Consider the following 18,581-nt stretch of genomic DNA (forward strand, 5'->3'; position numbering starts at 1 on the left):
CTTTATGAAAAGAGGCCTTAACATCACTGCTGGGGGAGAGGACATGACTTGCTCATACATAGTCTAGGAGTGTGGAGCCACACTCAACTTCTGACTGCTGCAACAGCACCCAGACAAACTAAAGTCATGCTGTCAATGGATAGTAGAGAACAGATCTCCACATATGGAACTGACTTGAAAATTGGCTAATTACACAATTGCAATCAGTTTCCTTTCATAATTCAGACAGAAAACCTGAGGTAGTTGCATGGTATGGCTTCAATTAACGTAATGACCTGGACGTAAAAGAAGAAGGTTTCCCTGAGCCCCTGGCTTTCAGCCATACTCCTCCTACACTCTTTTGTTCCAGCTCTGAGGCTCATCTGACCTCGTGCTGAGCTCATTTTCAAGTTTCAAACCTAAGAAAAAGCCGTGTACACCTTTTGTTTTCTAGAACCGAGTAAGAGAAAGAACAGAACTGAAGAGATATGGCAGCACTTTTGCCATTCAGCAGTTGTTAGATGAGGCGAGGTCATGTGACAGATCTGGGCCAAACAGGGATTTCAGGTAGAAATTAATCACAAACCTGATTGGCACAATCAGAAAAAGGAGCTCAAATCCAGTGTTTGAGGGAAGGGGACATTACACCCTTCAACTCAGATGAATCAATCTTTCTGTTCATAGACGCTCGTTTATTCCCCTGACCTTCAAAAGACATACACAAGAATAACCTCAAAAGCACAGAGTGCAATGAGCAAGAATGAAACAGGAAGCTGCAGAGATACCATAAAACACGTAGTTTTTATAGTCCAAACACCCTGCGTGGGCTTGATAAACTCTTAAACAACAAAAAGCAGTAACAATCTTCTATGTCACCTTTTCCAATCCTTTTACAGTTAAAAAGAAAAGAAAACTCCAGTGAGCATAAGATACGCTTGCTCATGACAGCATTGCAGAAGCATGTCAAGCTCATGGCTATCATTTCGCTGTGCACTAGGAAATCCCCCTACTTATTTTTCTCTTTAAAAATCTTAATGCTAAAAACTCATTAAATCTTCGATTCTAACCATTAAGACTGTGCTTGGTGTTCATCACTTGGTTAATCACGGTGCTTTCAGCGATTAGAGCTACAAATAGCTGAGCTTGAAATGTTTCCCACACAGAGAAAGAGGAGCAGGATTACCACAGCAAGCCAATGCTGTGATGCATCGGCATTACACAGAGATGCAGAAGAGCGAGAGTTGTTACAGGTGATGGAGCAGTGGGTCCCAAAGCAGCCCTCATACAGTTTAATACATACAGTTTAATAGGCAGAAGGCTCAGATTGAAACTTTCCCTTATCCAACCTACAACAGTTCCGGCACGAGGCACCCCTATGCTTCACAGAATCACAGAATGACCCGGGTTGGAAGGGACCTCAAGGATCATGTAGTTCCAACCCCCCTGCCTAGCAGGGCCACCAAACATACACCTACACTAGATCAGGTTGCCCGGGGCCCCGTCCAACCTGGCCTTAAACACCTCCAAGGACGGGGCATCCACAACCTCCCTGGGCAGCCTGTTCCAGGGCCTAACCACTCTCCTAGTAAAGAATTTCCCCTAACATCCAACCTAAATCTTCCCTCCTTCAACTTGGATCCATTTCCCCTAGTCCTGCTATTATCAGCCCTTTCAAAGAGTTTACTCCCCTCCTGGGTGTAGGTTCCCTTCAGGTACTGAAAGGCTGCAATGAGGTCACCCCGCAGCCTTCTTCTTCTTCTTCGCTTCCTCTTAGCAAAACCTGCTTTTAGCAAACTGAAAGTGCCAAGCAAAGAAATAAGGCTGAGATCTTGCAAATACACTTAGAAGCCGCTGAGCAGCTACTGAACAGAGTTGAGAGCGTGAGGGGAGCCGAAGAGAAGCCATCAGCAGGATGTAACGTTGGAATAGAAGGCACGTCCCGCAAAGCCAACGGCGTTTAACTACCTCCCAGAGCAACAGGTTTACCCAGCTCTCACTGCTGGGGTAAGACACTCAGAAGGGGAAGCCGGGAGAACCTAGGCCTGCACATTACAGCCGGTCCAGGCCCCCGAGCCGCCAGCCGCCCGCCCGAGGCGCGGCCCGCGGGCCTACAAAGCCGGCCCAACAGCCCCGGCCGCCTCCAAACGGCCCCGCCCACACCTGGCCCGGCCCCACCGCGCCCCAGAGCCCCCGAGCACGGGAGGAGAGGAGCGGGCGCCTCCCCCGCGGCCGCCCCGGCCCTACCTAAGGAGGGTCTCGAGCGCGCTCTCGTGCTTGTCGAGCGGGCGGCCCAACGCGCTCTTGCGCAGCTTGCTGAGCTCCTCCGCGGCGCGACAGTGCTCGGCCTGGGCGTCACCACTCGGGTAGCTCTGCTGAATGAACTTGCAGAGCGGTTTGGCGAGGTCCACCTCCGAGGCCTTCTTCAGCTGCACCGAGATGAAGTTCGTCATGGCCGGCGCGGGCGGGCGGCGCTCACCGCCGCTTCGCACTCACTCCGCGCCTCAGCCGAACCCCGCACCCGGCCCGCCGGCCCGCTCCCTCACCGCCCTGCACTTCCGGGATCGTCGCGCGCTCCCGACGCAGCGACGTCACGCACGCACGCCGCGTGGTTTCCCCGCCTCGCGCACCGCCCGCACCAATCAACGTCGTCCCTCGGCGGCCGCTGAGCGCTGAGGTGCGTGTGTGGGGGTGGCCTTACAGCTGGGGAAGGGAAGCGAGGGGTCCTGCACACCGTAAGAATTAGCGTATGGGGTCACAGGATCGTGAAGGTTGGAAAAGAGCTCGAAGATTATCTCGTCCAAACACCAGCCCGCTGAGCGCGTCCCTCAGTGCCGCCTGAACGCGGTTCTTAAACGCCTCCAGGGATGGTGACTGCTCCGCCTGCCTGGGCAGCCTGTGCTACTGCAGCGCCGCTCTGAGAAGGGCTTTTGCTTATTATCCAACCTAAAAACTGGAATTGAAAGGCCGTGAAGATGGTGAAGGGCCTGGAGCACCTCTCCTGTGAGGAGAAGCTGAAAAAGCTGTGCCTGCTCAGCCCTCCTGGGCTCAGAGGTCTCTGAAGGGAGGCTCAGCGCCATGACCAGAGGCCACGGGCACAAAGCGGAGCACAGGAGCTCCCTCTGAGCACCAGGTAGCAATTTGTGCCATGTGGGTGCTGGCACAGCCTGCCCAGAGGCCAGAGAGTCTCCTTGCAGGCCTCCAAAAGCTCCTGGAGGTGGGCCTGACCGCTTCCTGACGGAGGTTGCTGCGGCCAAGCGGAGCAACGTTCACCCCTGCTCCGTGTACCTAAGAAACAGCAGCACAGGAGGAGGAGGGCGGAGCTCAGGGAGAGCCTGAGCTGCTGCGAGGCCGCTGGGAAAGGCCCCGGCAGCCCGGAGCTGTGGGGCGGTGAGGAAGGAGGGGCGATGAATGTTGCTGCTGTGTGCTGGGCTGGCTCTGCGGAGCGGCTGCTTACAGCCCTGCCGCCTTCCTCCTGTTGCAAACTTACTCTCTCTGTATATGTTGTATGTGGTATGCATTTCTACTTATGTCAGTGTGTTGGTGCCCCCCACACAAAGTAAATGCCTGTCCTGTTTTCAGCTGCAATAGGGTTACCTTTCTTCCTCCTTCAGTTTCTCGTAGCTCAATCCCAAACGTGCTGTAGTCGATGGAATTTTAAGTTTAAAACAAGAAATTTTACCGTACAGCGAATATAGTGATTAAGCCATCCCACCTTACTCCTATCTTGCTATGTGACTTCCTCACTGCTTTCTCTCCCCAGATTTTATTGCCCACGCCCACTTGTAAGCGCTCGGACTCTCTGGATAGAGGCAGCCTTACACTGACAGCATTTTCCAGTCCCAGGAAAGATCTCCACCCTCACAAGCTCGGGTCCTGATCAGTCTCAAGGCAGAGCCTGCCAAGTGATTGCCTCCCTTTGTTTCTAGCATCAAGACTCTATGAGGTATAGTGAGCCCACATGGCATTACACGATGCTTGGCTGCCTATATAAGGGTGGGGAGGCCATGAATACCTCCCTGCGCAACAGCCGTAAACACGGAAAGGGTGTGAACAGGGAAGGGCAAAGACTGCAGCCATGAGATCATGCTTTTACTTTGGAACCCTGGTGACCTTTAGATGATGTTGCTTAACTCATGCAACCGCTGATAATTTGCATTCCTAAACCGCCCATCAACACAGCTTAGAAATTTCACTTTGTTTCAGAGTAAACTGCTGGAACTTCAAACATGCAGGTGGTTTGCTTCTTTCCCATGGATTTTTTAGTCTGTATTCCTCTGATAACTTTGCTCTGCTTATTACAATTATCATAAGCAGTACTGACTTGTCTCCTTGTTACCTTGTGACCAGTCACGTATTATTTCCCAGTTTAGAGATGAAGAAGCCTCATAATCAGTAGTTAGCAGCACAGGGAGCATAATCTGCATCTTCTGACTCAGAGTCCTGTGTTTTAAACAGCAGACCATACAGACCATACTTCCTTCTTCAACAAAATCATGATAGAGTCTAAAGGAACTGCTTAAAAACAGCTTTCCCCTAAAATGTTTAAGGTAATGCAGCATAAACAAGTTATCTGTATGTAAGCACAACCAAGGTCACCAATACGTTTAATTTTGGTGTAGACAGATAATTAGATGTCCCCAGTTTTCCTCTCCTTCCTAAACAACAATTGTGTATATATAGAACATGGCAGTTTTGCAAAAGTGTTTCTGAAAGACAGATTTGGTTTCAGTATGCTCTTGGTGTTTCTGCATGTTTCATATGATTTGTCTGGGATTTTTGAACATAAAAGTTTTCACTGAAAACTGATATTCTATTGTATATTTGCTTTCTGTTAAGAAAAAATCTGTATATGGATCTTTCACTAAGGCAAGATTTGATTCTGTAGACTTTCATCATGACCCTTTATCCGTAGTGTAAGGGTTGCCTCGTAGCAAAAGCACTAACTGGCAGGCAGATGCTCTACGAAAATGAAAAATCAGCAAAAAAGAAGTGATAAGGCACCTCACTGTTCAGTTCATTAAATCTGATGGTCATCTAGCATAACGCTTCATTTAATCATTCGTATTCAACGCCGTTTTGGCACTCCTGACATAAACTTCTGGGGACAAAAAGTAATCCCAAACCTTTTTATCACCACTGCCTTTTGACATGAGTTTCAGGAGTCATGGCCTCAGTTTCCAAAAGCGGGGAATTCAAAAAACAAATTGTGAGACAGAAAGGGCTCTGACTGGACTAATGACCCATCTAGTCCTGCTGCCTATTTAAAAAAATATCTAAAATTCTCCTAGCTATTCTGATATTAAAGTCCTGAAACATCTACAAGACATGGTGACACACTGGGAAGAGATTGCTATTTTCTTTTATTAATGTTCCTTGAGAAACTGGTTACTCCCCTCCCCCCATCTGGAGAACCAAGGAGGCCAGAACAGAGCTATTTAGGACCGCACAGGGAGGGAGAAGCAAGGTCCAGGTGGCCAGTGATCTCCTTTAAATACATTAAATACAAATCTTTGCATCTGGTCTGATGACACATGCGTATTATGGTGATGTTTGAGCATTGCCCAACAGAACACCCCAGCAGTTCTGTTCTACTTCACTTACCGACAGGCAGGATAAAGACCAGCTTATCACAGAAGTGCCTCCACCTGAGGCAGATAGAGACAAGAAGAATTAACATTTAGCTACCTGAATCAGAAACGTCTTCTGTTTCAGTGCCAGAAAAGCTGGTTGAGTCCTCAGACTCCCCTTCTCATCCTTCCCAATAGAATGAGGAGGAGCAATTGGGGATGCTGCTGCAGCATGGATAAAGGAAGAAAAGGATTCACTAATTTTTCAGATGAAGAACAAACCACATGTTTCCCTCACATTTCTTCTAAGGAGAAGCGTCTCCTCAGTCCTCAGCTTTCCACAGAAACTCTGCGACTGGTTGAAAGTGACCGATTCAAGGTGAGTTGGTGAAGTCACACTGGAAACTGTTGTCATCAGTGAAGAAATATTTAAGCTGGGAAGGAAAGGATCTGTGAGGGTGGTTTTTTTGAACTGAAAACATGAAAAGCCTCATTCACCACCAACTTAATTGTATGGATTCGCCAAAACATACCGTGAAAGCAAAAGATCTCCTTCAATTGCCAAATTTCTTGCAAAGGAAGAAGCATTTGCAGCTCACAGGAAGGTGCATCAGTTACTCCACATGTAAACCAACACTCACAAGATTCTGGTGGGAGGGATGGAGGTTCCAAGAAAATAAGCCTTAGTAAAGGAGGAGAGAATGATGACAGTAAATACTCTAATCTCCGTTTCTTTCTGTCTGTTTCTGGGTATTTTAGAGGTAGCATTTCTGAGTGATAGTAATAGGGATAAAACCATGGAACCCATTGAATGGAAGGATAATTAAATCAAGATATGATGTCTGTTTATTTCAATATATTTGCAGCATATCTTGTTTTAGTCAGCCTATGCTGTAGGATTAATCTGACCAATAGACATTTTTAATTTCATTGAGCAATTAGAAGCCTTACTTCCTGTATCTTGCTGTCTTCCAGTCCCAAATGGATAGCAACTAACTTGTCTCTGCATTTTTCACTCATTCTCCTACTCTCACCCATGCCTCAAGAGAGATGATCAACAGCTGCCTGAATGCTGCCAGCAAGGGGTTGCCCTGAGGAGATGAGAAGCTGCTGCCCCTGCCCTGCAGGGAGACCAGAACAAGACCCACCTGAGGAGCAGACCAGGTGCCCAGCCCATGCAGGGAACAGCTGCTGGGCAAGGTAGGAGTCTGCTGGAAGCACCAAAGGAAGAAGGCACAGAGACAGCGGCACCTATGGGGCCCACACCATTCAAACACCCTAAGGAAGCCACCAGCCAAACCAGTGCTGCTCCCGCCCTGTTAGACCCTGCTGCAGCAGCACAGAGGGAAACATGCCAGCCTCTGAATCCTCTGTTAGACCCTGCTGCCATCCAGCAGACAGATAATTCTGGCAATATGTTTGAGTAATACACCTTCTCCACTCTCAGGTCCTTTCATATATTCATCTATTTGTCTTTCTAATGGTTCTGGAAATAAAATGTTTAAAGAACAAACCTTTTCAGTTGTCCTGTTCCTTTTGTCATTCTTTATTTAATGGCAAAATCTCCAGTTGTATCTGTATTTTGTCTCTCAAAAGGAAGCAGCAAAAGCAATGAACTAGGAAGCTTCAAGTTACATGCAATTAAAGGAATCTGTGCACGAGTAGATGAATAGAGGTGAGATCACACCAATACAGTGTAGAGCAGGAGAATCACTTCCCTCAACTGACTCATGTACGACTTTGGTCAATCAAGACCCCCACACAGTCAGGGTTGCCCTTTTTCAGTTGCAGAATTCAGTACTTGCTCTTGTTGAACTTTATGTTATATAGTGTAGGGTTTTCATAATAAGCACCATCGCTAAATGGTTTTTATATGTCTTATTAAAAATGTGATAAAATTCTCTTCCATGCGAAAGTATTTTCAAGAGTTTTAACACGTTTTTAATGTTCGTGCAATTCATATCTCTGTGCTTTTAGAAGATTTACAGAGCAAAACAGCTTGTAGAAGACAGCAGCAACGCTCAGTAATAAATAATTGAGAAGCGATTAAAACATCTCTTCCAAAAGCTGAAGATCAGGATGAGGGCAAGGTGCATCAATACAAACATTTAAAATTCTCCTTACGGTGTATTGTTTCTATTTCCTTATACTACCATAGACCTATATATCGTGTATTAGGGTACACTCACATTCTGCCTCTGGGTATGTACTTTCTGCTTAAAACAATGCAGTGGTTCTATAGGAAATTATACTGATGGAATGCAAAACATAAAATGTGCACTGCTATAGATCCACTGGAACAAGTCAGTACATCTTGTGTTTGTGAGTATATATGCTTACCTTCCTGGCTATCCCTGGGGGGCAGCTATGCATAAGAAGAGGTGAACATAATGAAGATTATCATCATCATTTGATCTAGGACACACGCACAGCTGAATTCAGCTTTACTGAATGCAATCCTGCATATGTAATCTTCTGAACAACCCACGAGTGAATATTTGACTCTGATTTCGGCATGAAAACTTTGCAGCCAACACATTTCAGTGCAAACCTTAAGGTGTGTGCTCTGAAAAAATATTCAGAGCTTTCCTCTGAAAGTTTGTTGAAAGAAGGAAAAAGACTTGTGCTGCCTTTGAACAGCAGTGTTGAACTGCTGCTTAATACATCCTTAGTTCTGCTTTGCGTATATAAATGATGTATTTTAAAGTAATTTTTACCCCTAGGAATGGAAAACAAAGTGCCTGTCGTACTGCACTGAAAGTAGATGAAAAATGAAACACCTGCTTTTTGAACAAAATTTGGTCTTACTGTGCTCATTCTTGCTATGAACATTTCCTTGACCTGTCATAGGATTTCAGAAGCTCCCAGCAGGAGGTGGATAGCATTCTAATGTTATTGCATCTTTAACTAGATTAGAAGTTAGAAGAATAAAGGATTAATAACCTTGAAACGTAAGTTTTTCTAGTATATTCTTCCCCCAACTATACGATAGTTTTACTGTTTCCAATTTAAAGTACTATTTCCAACTTAAAGTAAGAAACAACCAAAACTTAAGCATGCATTTCTTTATTCGTGACAGAAAAGAGACGAGTTTTTTAATGAATGTTGCTAATTGCTCTCACAAGCTTGGCTAGTTAAGCTGACCCTTCAGATGCCAAAGCCAGAGAGTTCTCGCTTCAGTTCTCTATTAACAAATAGCGCATAGGTGTCAATGGTGGGAAGTAGCAAAAAGAAAGCAAGATAGTTGGGTAACACTGAATCTCTTAATTATTGCTATATAGGGGATAGATGAAGCGGCAGCTTTGTTTTATTCACTGTAAGATATTGCTTTCTTTATTTAAAGCACTGAATTTCACATGTTATAAATAAATTGGTCTGAATATGTCATCAATCCCATTCAAATATTTTCTGCATCAAAGGACAGAGTAGCCTTCAAAGAAGTAGAAATTCATATTTTCCTTTGTTGCTGCTCTACACTCTGTAATTAAATTGTATATTGTTTTTGCCTGCTATTTAATGCAAGAAAATGTCCTCTTCCTTTTTATTACATTACAACTACAAAGTTTGACTAGAAAGCTTCATGTGTAATTGGAAAACCAAGAGGTTTATTGGACATGAAGATATGAAAGAAATTAAATCTCCTTAATTGAGGAAGATCCTTTACAAGTCATCTTTGATTTAACATTTATTTTAATAGTATTTTCTATTTGGCATATTTCTTATCCTGAATCATGGTATATTCAAATAGAAATCGTTTCACAGAGCTAGAAATAGGTCTGAAATGAATGTAGTCATTAGACAGCGTAACATGGATTAGTATAGAGAGATCACATCTTGCTACATGGAAAAAGCAGGATGGTAAATAAGAGCCCAACAGAAATACCTTCACTTGGCCAGGTTCACTCAAAAACACTGCTGAAATTCAGCTCTGTGGTTCTAAGGTCTCCTTATGGCAACTGGGAGGTTCACACTGCCATGCAATCCTTTCTACAGACAAGGACGTATTCTATTTTAGATGTTTCCAGTAGGGAAGAGCCTGTAGAAAGTCATAGCCCAGATATCTGCAGCTCTATCGCTGCACAAAGCAGCCTTGTGTATTGAGCTTACACGTTATGTCCAAAAGTGGACATACTGAAGCATGCTCCTATGGATCTATCCTCTGGATCCCTACCCAGGCACATTGCTCTCGGCACTGTAAGAATGGAGTCTGTTAAACAGGAAGAAGCTCAGGGAGGGAAGTGTCTGCCATGATGGGCCAGACAGAGCAGGCCCATACTGCTGGGGCAGTGTTCAAATGTGCCACTGGGGGCTGAGGCCTGATTTTACATCTGAGGGGGCAGCAAAGATGAAAGGAGGAGAGAAATAATCTGGTTTTAGAGCTGTAAAAGTTAAGATTTCTCCTTTTGATTTGGGAATTGAAAGCACTGCTCCCAGGAAGGCACCATGGAAAGACCAGCTGCAGGCCTTATTTGGTGTAAACAACTTCAAAACAGCATGAGACCTTGGAAGTGGGAAGGGGCAAACCAAATACAGAAGCCCCTGAGAAAATGGTTGTTCCATGGCCCATGTGGGGAGGGGGTAGTGTCTTTTCCCAGTACAAGACATCTTAACACCAACACTGACAGCATTACAAGGAGCCACCACTAGTAACAACGCAGGAACTGCACTTCTGAAAGCAGTAAATATTCTCGTCTCACTGTTAAACTTGCCCATAATGTCAGGCTTTTATCTTACACATTCCAAATGTTATGAATCAGAACAAAGTTCCTCTGTTACGTAATGTTACAGAAGCCAGTACAGACAGTTCATTTGCAAAGTTTTGTCCGGCCACAAAAATCCAGGGCTAAAGAAATGGCAACAGGATTTGCTAACAGTGCTGCCAGAGGATTCCTTCTAAAAATGCTTGCTTTGCAATTTTCAAAGAAGAAATGGTGCACAAACTCAGACTGATGCAGACTTCAAAACGTAAGATGCAAAATATGTGGTTTAATCTTGTTACTTGCTAACCTTCATCATGCTACTACTGGCCATGTGTGGACATTTGTGGTACAAGCAGGCAACGAGGTGCAGCATCAGCAGTGCACTCCAATTGCACAGAAAGAGGAAAGGGAGGATGGTTTGATGAAGGGCATTGTTACAGTATGTGTCTATTTCTATTTTATTTTCTCACAAAAGAAGGTAAGTGTGACTGATGTGGCTTTTAATCGTGGTAGGACATCCATAGGACATCACAGAGACTGACTCAGACACTGGGAGAGCTGTCTTGCATTAGGAGAGCGCACTTCAGGCAATAACACCTTTGCGGAAGTTATATAAATTAGGGCAGATTCCAGTTCACTGCTCAGAATATATGATTCATCCTGGCACCAAGTATCTGGACATGGCTTGACTAATTCTAGCACCTAAAGTGTTCCTGTAGAGAATTCAGCGTGCATATCATGCTCCGCAAATCTCAGAAGATTACCCCTGGTGAATTCCAAGGTTGGTCCACCTGGCATTCCCTCTGCAGGCCCTGGAAGTCCCTACTGGCATATAGGCAGGCTGAAATTTGTGTAACTCTGTGGAATCAGACAGACATTCAGCTGATTTGCATCTGCAACGTTTCCTTTATTTGCACTGACTGGAATACACCGTAGCGTGGCATTCCTTCTAAACTGGTTAGCCTCACAACTTGACACTCTTTCCTCTACTTCCAGACAGAGGGGTGCTGACGTGCACAAATAAGGTATTTCAGGAAACACAGGGTAGTATACTTCTGCATTAAATATTATGTTTAAATGATGTTTAATTACTTTCCAGTCTTCACACAGGCATGACAGGTTTATTAGCAGTCAGTACCTACGAGCTACTGAGCTAGGAACTTGACAGTGACTTGGAACGACTGACATAAAATTGCCCTTGGAGTCAAATGAATTTCCCAAAGTAAAAAGAACAGACCAACTGCTTATTCACTGGCGGAATCCTTTGCCTTTCTGTAACTCCAGTAACATCAGATATGCATGTTTCTGCCTACTTTCACTCTTGTGTTTTTTGTAGTCTGTCTCTACTTCGCTGCCTATTTCTAGCACCTACTTCCCCCGCCTTACACAGAGTTCCAAGGTGTTATGCTCAGATTGGTTAACTGAATGTAAGTCAGCAGAGCAGGTCATTTCATTTTCCCATGGCGTGTTTTGCTCCATCTCATGACCATCATTTGTTTTTTTTTTCCACTTCAGCCTTACCAGTATTACCTGCTTGGCACAGCAGTTTATCAGTGATTAATGAGGTGCCTATTTGCTGGGATGAAGCGGCTAAAGAAGTGTCTTTTCTTTACTGTGCAGATGATTCAACATGATCCTCATTCAGCTTACCGAGTGCTTATATGCTGATTATTTAAACACTCTGCTTTATTGCCCGGAGAGGTATGCGTTGATTCAGTGCTAACCATATCTGTTCTTATAAAACTCCCATGAAGTCTAAAAATACACACGTCGTTCCCAAAAAACAGCCCGGTGAGAACTGTGCTTGTGATGTGCTATTTGTTAAGTGGGCGGATGAAAAACTGAAGTGAAACCTTCTGGCTGGTCAGAATGTATTTTCAAAACCACTCCACACGTACCCAGCAATTTGCACTCCTGTAGCAGCATGCTGCTGCTGTACCTCAGCACGGGCAAACAGAACGTTTGCTCCAACTTGTTTTCTCTCCTGTTTTCTCATGGACTCGCACAGAATAATAAATCATGTCAGAGAACGGCACATTAGGCAGATTGCACGCAGAGAAAGAGGAAATAGGAATGTTGTTGCTTTAGGAAAAGGCTGCAATGAATGGAGGACTGTGGGCAATTATTGCAAGCTGAAGTGATGACTCAGAGTACCTGTTGTGAAAAAGCATCACATTTGGGGTGTCCCAACCAAATCTAGTCCTTTTTTTTGTTTGTTACCAGCTTTTGACTTGTTCAATGAAGGACACTGGGAGTGTGGTTGTACTGTAATACCTGTTAGAGCACTGTAGCTATTTGCAGGGGTCTTTGCAAAGAATCAGGAACACTGCTATAATAAAGATAGGCAATAATTGAAGGAACTATGTTTGAATGGACCTTTTCTTAAATATAGGGCAGAAGTTATTTGCTGGAGGAACTCCAATGCCATGCACAGGGTAAGAACCAGGGGTTTCTCCTTTGGTAGATTCCACTGACACATTCTGGCTCTTGGCTATCCCCGTCTCTCCCCTTTTGCTTCTCATCACGTTCCCAAGAACACCTGCACCACACAAGGTCTTTCCAACAAATGAAGCAACACCTCAACTATTTGCTAGGGACTTTTCAGTGTGCCAGCCAGCAGAAAAGCAACCTGCGATGTGCCTGAGATGTTCTCCTGTACTTCTCACGTTTAGTGCTGAAAGGTCCTATGAGAAACAGCAATTACGGTACAAGTTAGGGCAACTCTTAGGGCAGCTGGAATATTCCCAGGGACCAAACAGGCGACTTCAGAATGGAGGTAACCATGTATTTCTTACACCCGAGGGGATCTCCCCTGGCTGACATTGTCTCGATTTTCCAATGTTCCAATGTCTTCTATTCCTGTTCTACAGCGAATACTCAGTCAGGGGACTTGACGCTGCTGCTTGAAGTGCTGTGCATGCAAGTAAAGAAAATTCTGTCCAAAACACCGTACGTGATGAAGGCAGACAGATGAAGACAGGCAGAAAGGCGCAAAGTTACTTATCTGAGACACAGTGAAGATTCTGATGTAATCCCACCAGAACTAATTCCCATACTGGAAACCTCTGCCAGCAGTGCTTGGAGCCAACTTGCTTTGTATCTCAGCAGTGTGTGAAGGGTGACAGCACAGAGGTAGCTTTAATGCCATAAAGCTGCTGGACAGCCCACATTGTTGTTGCTGTCCAGGAATGAAATGCGCTTTTCCCCTTCTATCTTAAAAATTCATCTACAGAAGGGGATGAAAAAGCTTTTAAAAACAATTAGCACGTAAATGTTGTTTCCGCCCTTACCATCCATACTGCCTAATTAAATGGGGATACTAATAAAAGGGACTGGAAACTCATTTCTTCTAGCCACAAGATAAAGCTAAAAGTAATAATATTCATGCCATGCTTTTGATTTATCTCCCGAGAGTGGCGGTGTATGTTATAAATCTACTACCAACTGCAAATGCCATGCTGACAAAATTCATCTCTCGGAGCCAACAGCTTACACTGTACAAAGCTCTTGTGTATTAATTTGGTATCGGATTTTCTCCTTGTTGCAGGATCAGCTCTCTGCTTTATGACCACTGACATGTGTGAAATAAAATGCAGTGACCAGAAGACGTCTGAAATGAAGTCAGATTTTATTGTATAATGGACTTTCACCAGTGTGGGATTAAAACAAGGCTCATAAAACCAACTGCTACTTAGTGGTTACGGAAAGAAAGTAAATCCGCAATTAAATTATAACGGGGGTATGTTAAATAGGGGTGAGTGAAGGCAGTTCAACTTAATTAATTAAAGCTGGAAAATATTTAGACTATCAGGAACAGATTTCTACTGAAACCATCTGATGAGCTTTGGTTTGATTACTCTCTGATGGCTCACTGCCGTAGAACTCTTCAGGCAAAACACCTGCCGAGAGCCATATGCTGGTAAAGAGGGATTACAGACACATTTTGAAGTTGATGAAGACAGTCTGGATTCAAGCAAAGATTACCCAGCCACCGTGTAGTTCTGCGCGATGCTGTCTGTGCTGTGTTCCAGTGGGGGGTGCTTCTTCATGGAAAAACATTGTTTGGATTCGATACTTGTTTACATGGGTTACCAGAAGCAATTATGGCTCCGAAAAACCTTTTTGTGATAATGGTGTTCTTAGATCTTCCTGCACTGAGCATGTCTTGACAGGGAAGTTATGGAGTCTTCCTGCAACTCGGTGTTGTGATACAGGTTCTGTGGTCCCAGCTGCAGCATATAGTCAAGTCATGCATTGCTAAAAGCCCCAACTCTCCACTGCCCACTATTCCTGCATAGCCCAGGCACTGAGAGAGCAACCTGATGAAGCCAGCAGTGCATCCTCCTGGTAGTGCCCAGCAGCATGCATGGTCATGAGGCCTGGGCTGATCTGTTTACAAGAGCACCACTGCTAGGACAACGTACAGGCAACAGGACTGTGCTGTAGGCTGAACCATCTGTGAGTGCCTTCATCTGTGATGTGCTTCAGAAATTCTGCCACACAGGTGGGATGTTTCACCTTTGTTTGCTGTGCTCACCACACCATCCACAGGACACAAGGGAGGAGCTCAGTACCACATGCCAGCACTGGAAGGTCCAAGCTCTTGGTGACCCATTGGATCCAGAATCTGCCTTCTGCCTGCAGTAACAAGCAAAAGGCCATGGTGGTGGCAGGAAAGCACAGTCACCACATCTACACCTACACTCTAGCTTTGGCTTTTACCCACAACCGTCTGTTAGCTGTTGCATTTTAAAGGATCTGCAAGATCCTCTAAGACTGTACAGAGGAAGGCACAATTCAGGTTTTGGGTGGCTTCTGAAGAACAACAGGAGACAGTATCATGGCAACATTACTCTCTGGAGCTGACTGCAACAGCCTCTGTTGGGCTACAGCTTATACTAGTAAGGACAGCAACAGTGTTTTGTCTTGAATAATATTGGCTTTGGGGTCTGGCCAGGAATATGGTTCCTTGGAGTTAGCTTTTGGTTTGCATGTTCTCACATCTTTAAGAGTATATAAAGTTGCACAAATGCACTCAGAAGTGCTTTCCATGCCCCTATTTCTGGTTTCTTTTTCTGACATACCTTTGGTGTATCCCTATGTATGAACATCTCCATAACAGTCTAGAAGCACCCTGCATTGTGAACATGGATAGAATAACCTCAAACATGGTGTGGGCATAGCCGGAGTATCTGTTTCATTCTCTGGGCTCAAGTTAACATTTCTCAAAGCAGCATCAAGATATCAGTGACACTGCATTGAAAAGGGAAAGTGTTTCCCTTCTGGTCTGACCCAGGGAAACCCAGAGAGCACAGTTCTCGTGAACCTCCCAGGAGCTCAGGGGAAAGAAAGGAGTGCTACAAAATGCCAGGAATCCCAAGTGCCAGCTTCCCAAAAAGTCTTTTCCATGAGTAAGATCTGACTTATTGAAGCATTTGTTTTTATAAAATGGATCATCTGGAAGCTGCTTCCTTTCATCTGACTTCAGGCAAGTCAGACTGAGAGAATAATAAATTCTTATCCTCTGTTGAGGAATGTCTTGATTTTTCTTTCCCAAAAATACATATAACTGGATGTTCTGAGAATGTCCTCATGCCCTAGGACTGCTTGAGTAAATAAAAGGAATTGTAGCTATTGCCAAGATGTTCTTCATTCCTATTTTTGGGCATACTTCTGAAATTCATACGTAAGCAACACTCACTGCAACCAAGGGAAGTTGGTACTTAGGTAAGGACTGATGCTAAACATCATCACAGCAGGATTTTCTGGATTTCTGACTCTCAGCCCAAGTCTGCAGCTCAAGTCTTGAAGCTGCTCCTCACCCTTGCGTTGGTCCACAGCAAAACCACAGACGGGAACAAAAATGAACTGTGGGTGGAAAATCAAACTCTGTGTTGAAATGTTAGATGTTGTCATTCGGGTCCATCTCACATTTAAATCAGTAGTTCAGATGGACTGGTTCTACTGCTCCAACTCCTTCTTTACCACGTAGCTCTGTGACAGAAGTGGGACAGAAGTTCTCCTACGTGCAGTAGCAGGAACCTCAGGGATGCTGCAGAGCACAAGGCTGTGTGTGGCAGCATGCTGTCCAGCTGCCCCATGCCGTAAATATTACAGCACTAAGACCTAAAAATGGAGAATGCTGTTTCATCACACAAAACAAGCTTTTGGGCACTGGACTGACATTATTTTAGCGCAGGCTTTGCAATCTTTCTTCTCAAAGGATTAGGCTGAAGATTGGTATGTAAACCAGTTTATAATCAGCCAATGTATTTAAAAGAAGCATGCGTCTAAGCTAGATGAACTTAAAGTCTGTTCATAGGTGGTGGCTGGCTAATCACTGCCATTTATATACATCTCTGATTCTCTGTGAGTGCCTGGCATGACATCAGTCAGAAGGAATAGACTGGGAGGTTCAAGCATTTGCTGCAAAGGTGAACGTGTGGTGTGCTGATATGGACAGTGCTGCCTATCTGATGACATGCTGACAGCTGATACAGCCTTACACACATACTCGTGCTGTGGGCACGTGTTCTGGAAAATCCAGAGCATACAGGATACATCTGCATGCAGAAATGCCCATATGCAGAAATGTTTATTTCAATAAGAATTTACTTCCAAATAGGTAGGTTATTGTGTTTAAACACTGGTAGTGCATGTAGCAATGTTTCTGCTGTGAGTAATATGCTATTATTATATATGCCAAATAACAGTTAGAAGTTGTTTTAACAGTGCTTTGAAAGAGATTGTTTTTAAGGTAACTTGCACATACATGTGTACATACAGCCATTTGTCGTTTATGTTCTGATGATTATACTATATTTGAGGACAGGCTGAATTGGGATTTGAGCAACCTGGTCCAGAGGGAGGCATCTATCTATCTATCTATCTATCTATCTATCTATCTATCTATCTATCTATCTATCTATCTATCTATCTATCTATATAGCATGGGGGTAGGAACTAGGTGATCTTAAAGGTCCCTTCCAACCCAAACCATTCTATGACTCTATGATTACTTTTACTCATTTTTGTCATTTAAATGACTGGTATTTGCACATACTTTCATTGAAAAACCACATAAGCACATCAACTTCTTCCTGAAACTTAAAAAAATAAAATAAAAAGTCCCAAGCCCAACTTCTTATACAGGTCAGTCCATGGGATCTGAATCCAATCCCAGTTTTCAAAAAGTGCCTGCATTTGAGTTGCTTGGGCATGTATATTCTGTGATAAATGTTCTGTTTCTTGGCTAGATACTGATACGTGACAAGACGCTTTATTTTCTTGACGAAGCAAGCTTTCTGTTGATCACTGAAACACTATGAATCTGACCAGACTCAATTTAAATTGTCTATTTCAGGCCCCACTAGACACATATACACAGAACCTACCTTACTATCTTCCCCCGTGATCCACCTTATGTTTCAGTGATTTTACCTGCTTTATGGCACTGTTACTTTCATAGCTGCAATTACGGCTGTTACCTCGTTTTCCATTTCATTCTAAAATGGTATGATTCACTACAGCTCTGCACCAGCACGCCTTGAACTCCAGCCACAGAAAAGCAGCACATCATCTGCATCCTCAGAAGCATCCTCCGCACTCCCTGAGTGCAGAGGTAGCACAGAGCATGACTCAGCTTCTCTCCCAGGAGCCACTGTAGCCTGGTGACTTCACCACGTTGCACATGAAATGTGCAGGATCTGTGGCTGCTGCTTCAGTCCCTGTCGCAGCAGATCTGCATCTATTCCCATGTGAGTGCAGGAGGTGGGGACGTGGGGGAAGGGAGGATGTCCTGAGGTTCTTTTTCCAAGCCAGTTGTCCTCCTCCTGAGCTCTGAAATATAAAGGGATTGAGTAAAAGCACATCCTTCTATGGCATGGATCCATAACGGTGTGTTTGATCAGAGCTGCTGATGGCTGGGATAAGTGCATTTGCTATAAACTGCACATTCAGCATCAGGCCAAGTACAAGAGATTGCAAACAATTATAGACAAAGACAGTCAGTTACTCTTCTTAGGGTAAGAAAAAAGAAAAAAAAAAGAAAAAAAAAAGTCCATAACTGGCTATTTTATTTTATTTTTTTTCTAGAACATAAATGAGTACTTAATTCTTCTCTTATCATTTATAGGTATCAGCCCCAAGTACCACTTTGTATTTGCATCCATGCAAACCTAGTAAGTTTCTATGTGAGAAGGGTGGACAGCCAAGCAGAAAATATTTCTAGCAACTGCTGCCTTGGCTTCTTTCTTTTTCTGCACAGCATTATCAGTAACAGATAGGGCAGGTAAAGTTTCAGCTACGTGCCTCTGACCAGGAATACTCGCTCAGG

General features: G+C 44.2%; 1 protein-coding gene and 1 long non-coding RNA gene across 3 annotated transcripts in view; one reads left to right on the plus strand and one right to left on the minus strand.

The window, feature by feature from the left end:
- The window catches only part of PDCD6IP (programmed cell death 6 interacting protein), a 32,089-nt gene extending 29,523 nt beyond the window's left edge, over positions 1-2,566 (minus strand). For both annotated transcript variants that reach the window (XM_072328551.1, XM_072328550.1), the window contains exon 1: positions 2,224-2,566. In XM_072328551.1, the coding sequence (XP_072184652.1) occupies positions 2,224-2,429 (206 nt within the window). In that variant the 5' untranslated portion in view covers positions 2,430-2,566. The remainder of the gene's footprint in view (positions 1-2,223) is intronic.
- A 71-nt stretch (positions 2,567-2,637) lies between these two features.
- LOC140248113 (uncharacterized) lies at positions 2,638-7,049 on the plus strand. Its single transcript, XR_011902804.1, has 4 exons — positions 2,638-3,109; positions 3,740-3,922; positions 5,692-5,925; positions 6,593-7,049. It is a non-coding gene; the product is annotated as an uncharacterized lncRNA (long non-coding RNA).
- The last annotated feature ends 11,532 nt before the right edge of the window (positions 7,050-18,581 follow it).

The sequence above is a fragment of the Excalfactoria chinensis genome, chromosome 2 (assembly GCF_039878825.1).
Source record: "Excalfactoria chinensis isolate bCotChi1 chromosome 2, bCotChi1.hap2, whole genome shotgun sequence".
NCBI classification, from domain to species: Eukaryota; Metazoa; Chordata; class Aves; order Galliformes; family Phasianidae; genus Excalfactoria; species Excalfactoria chinensis.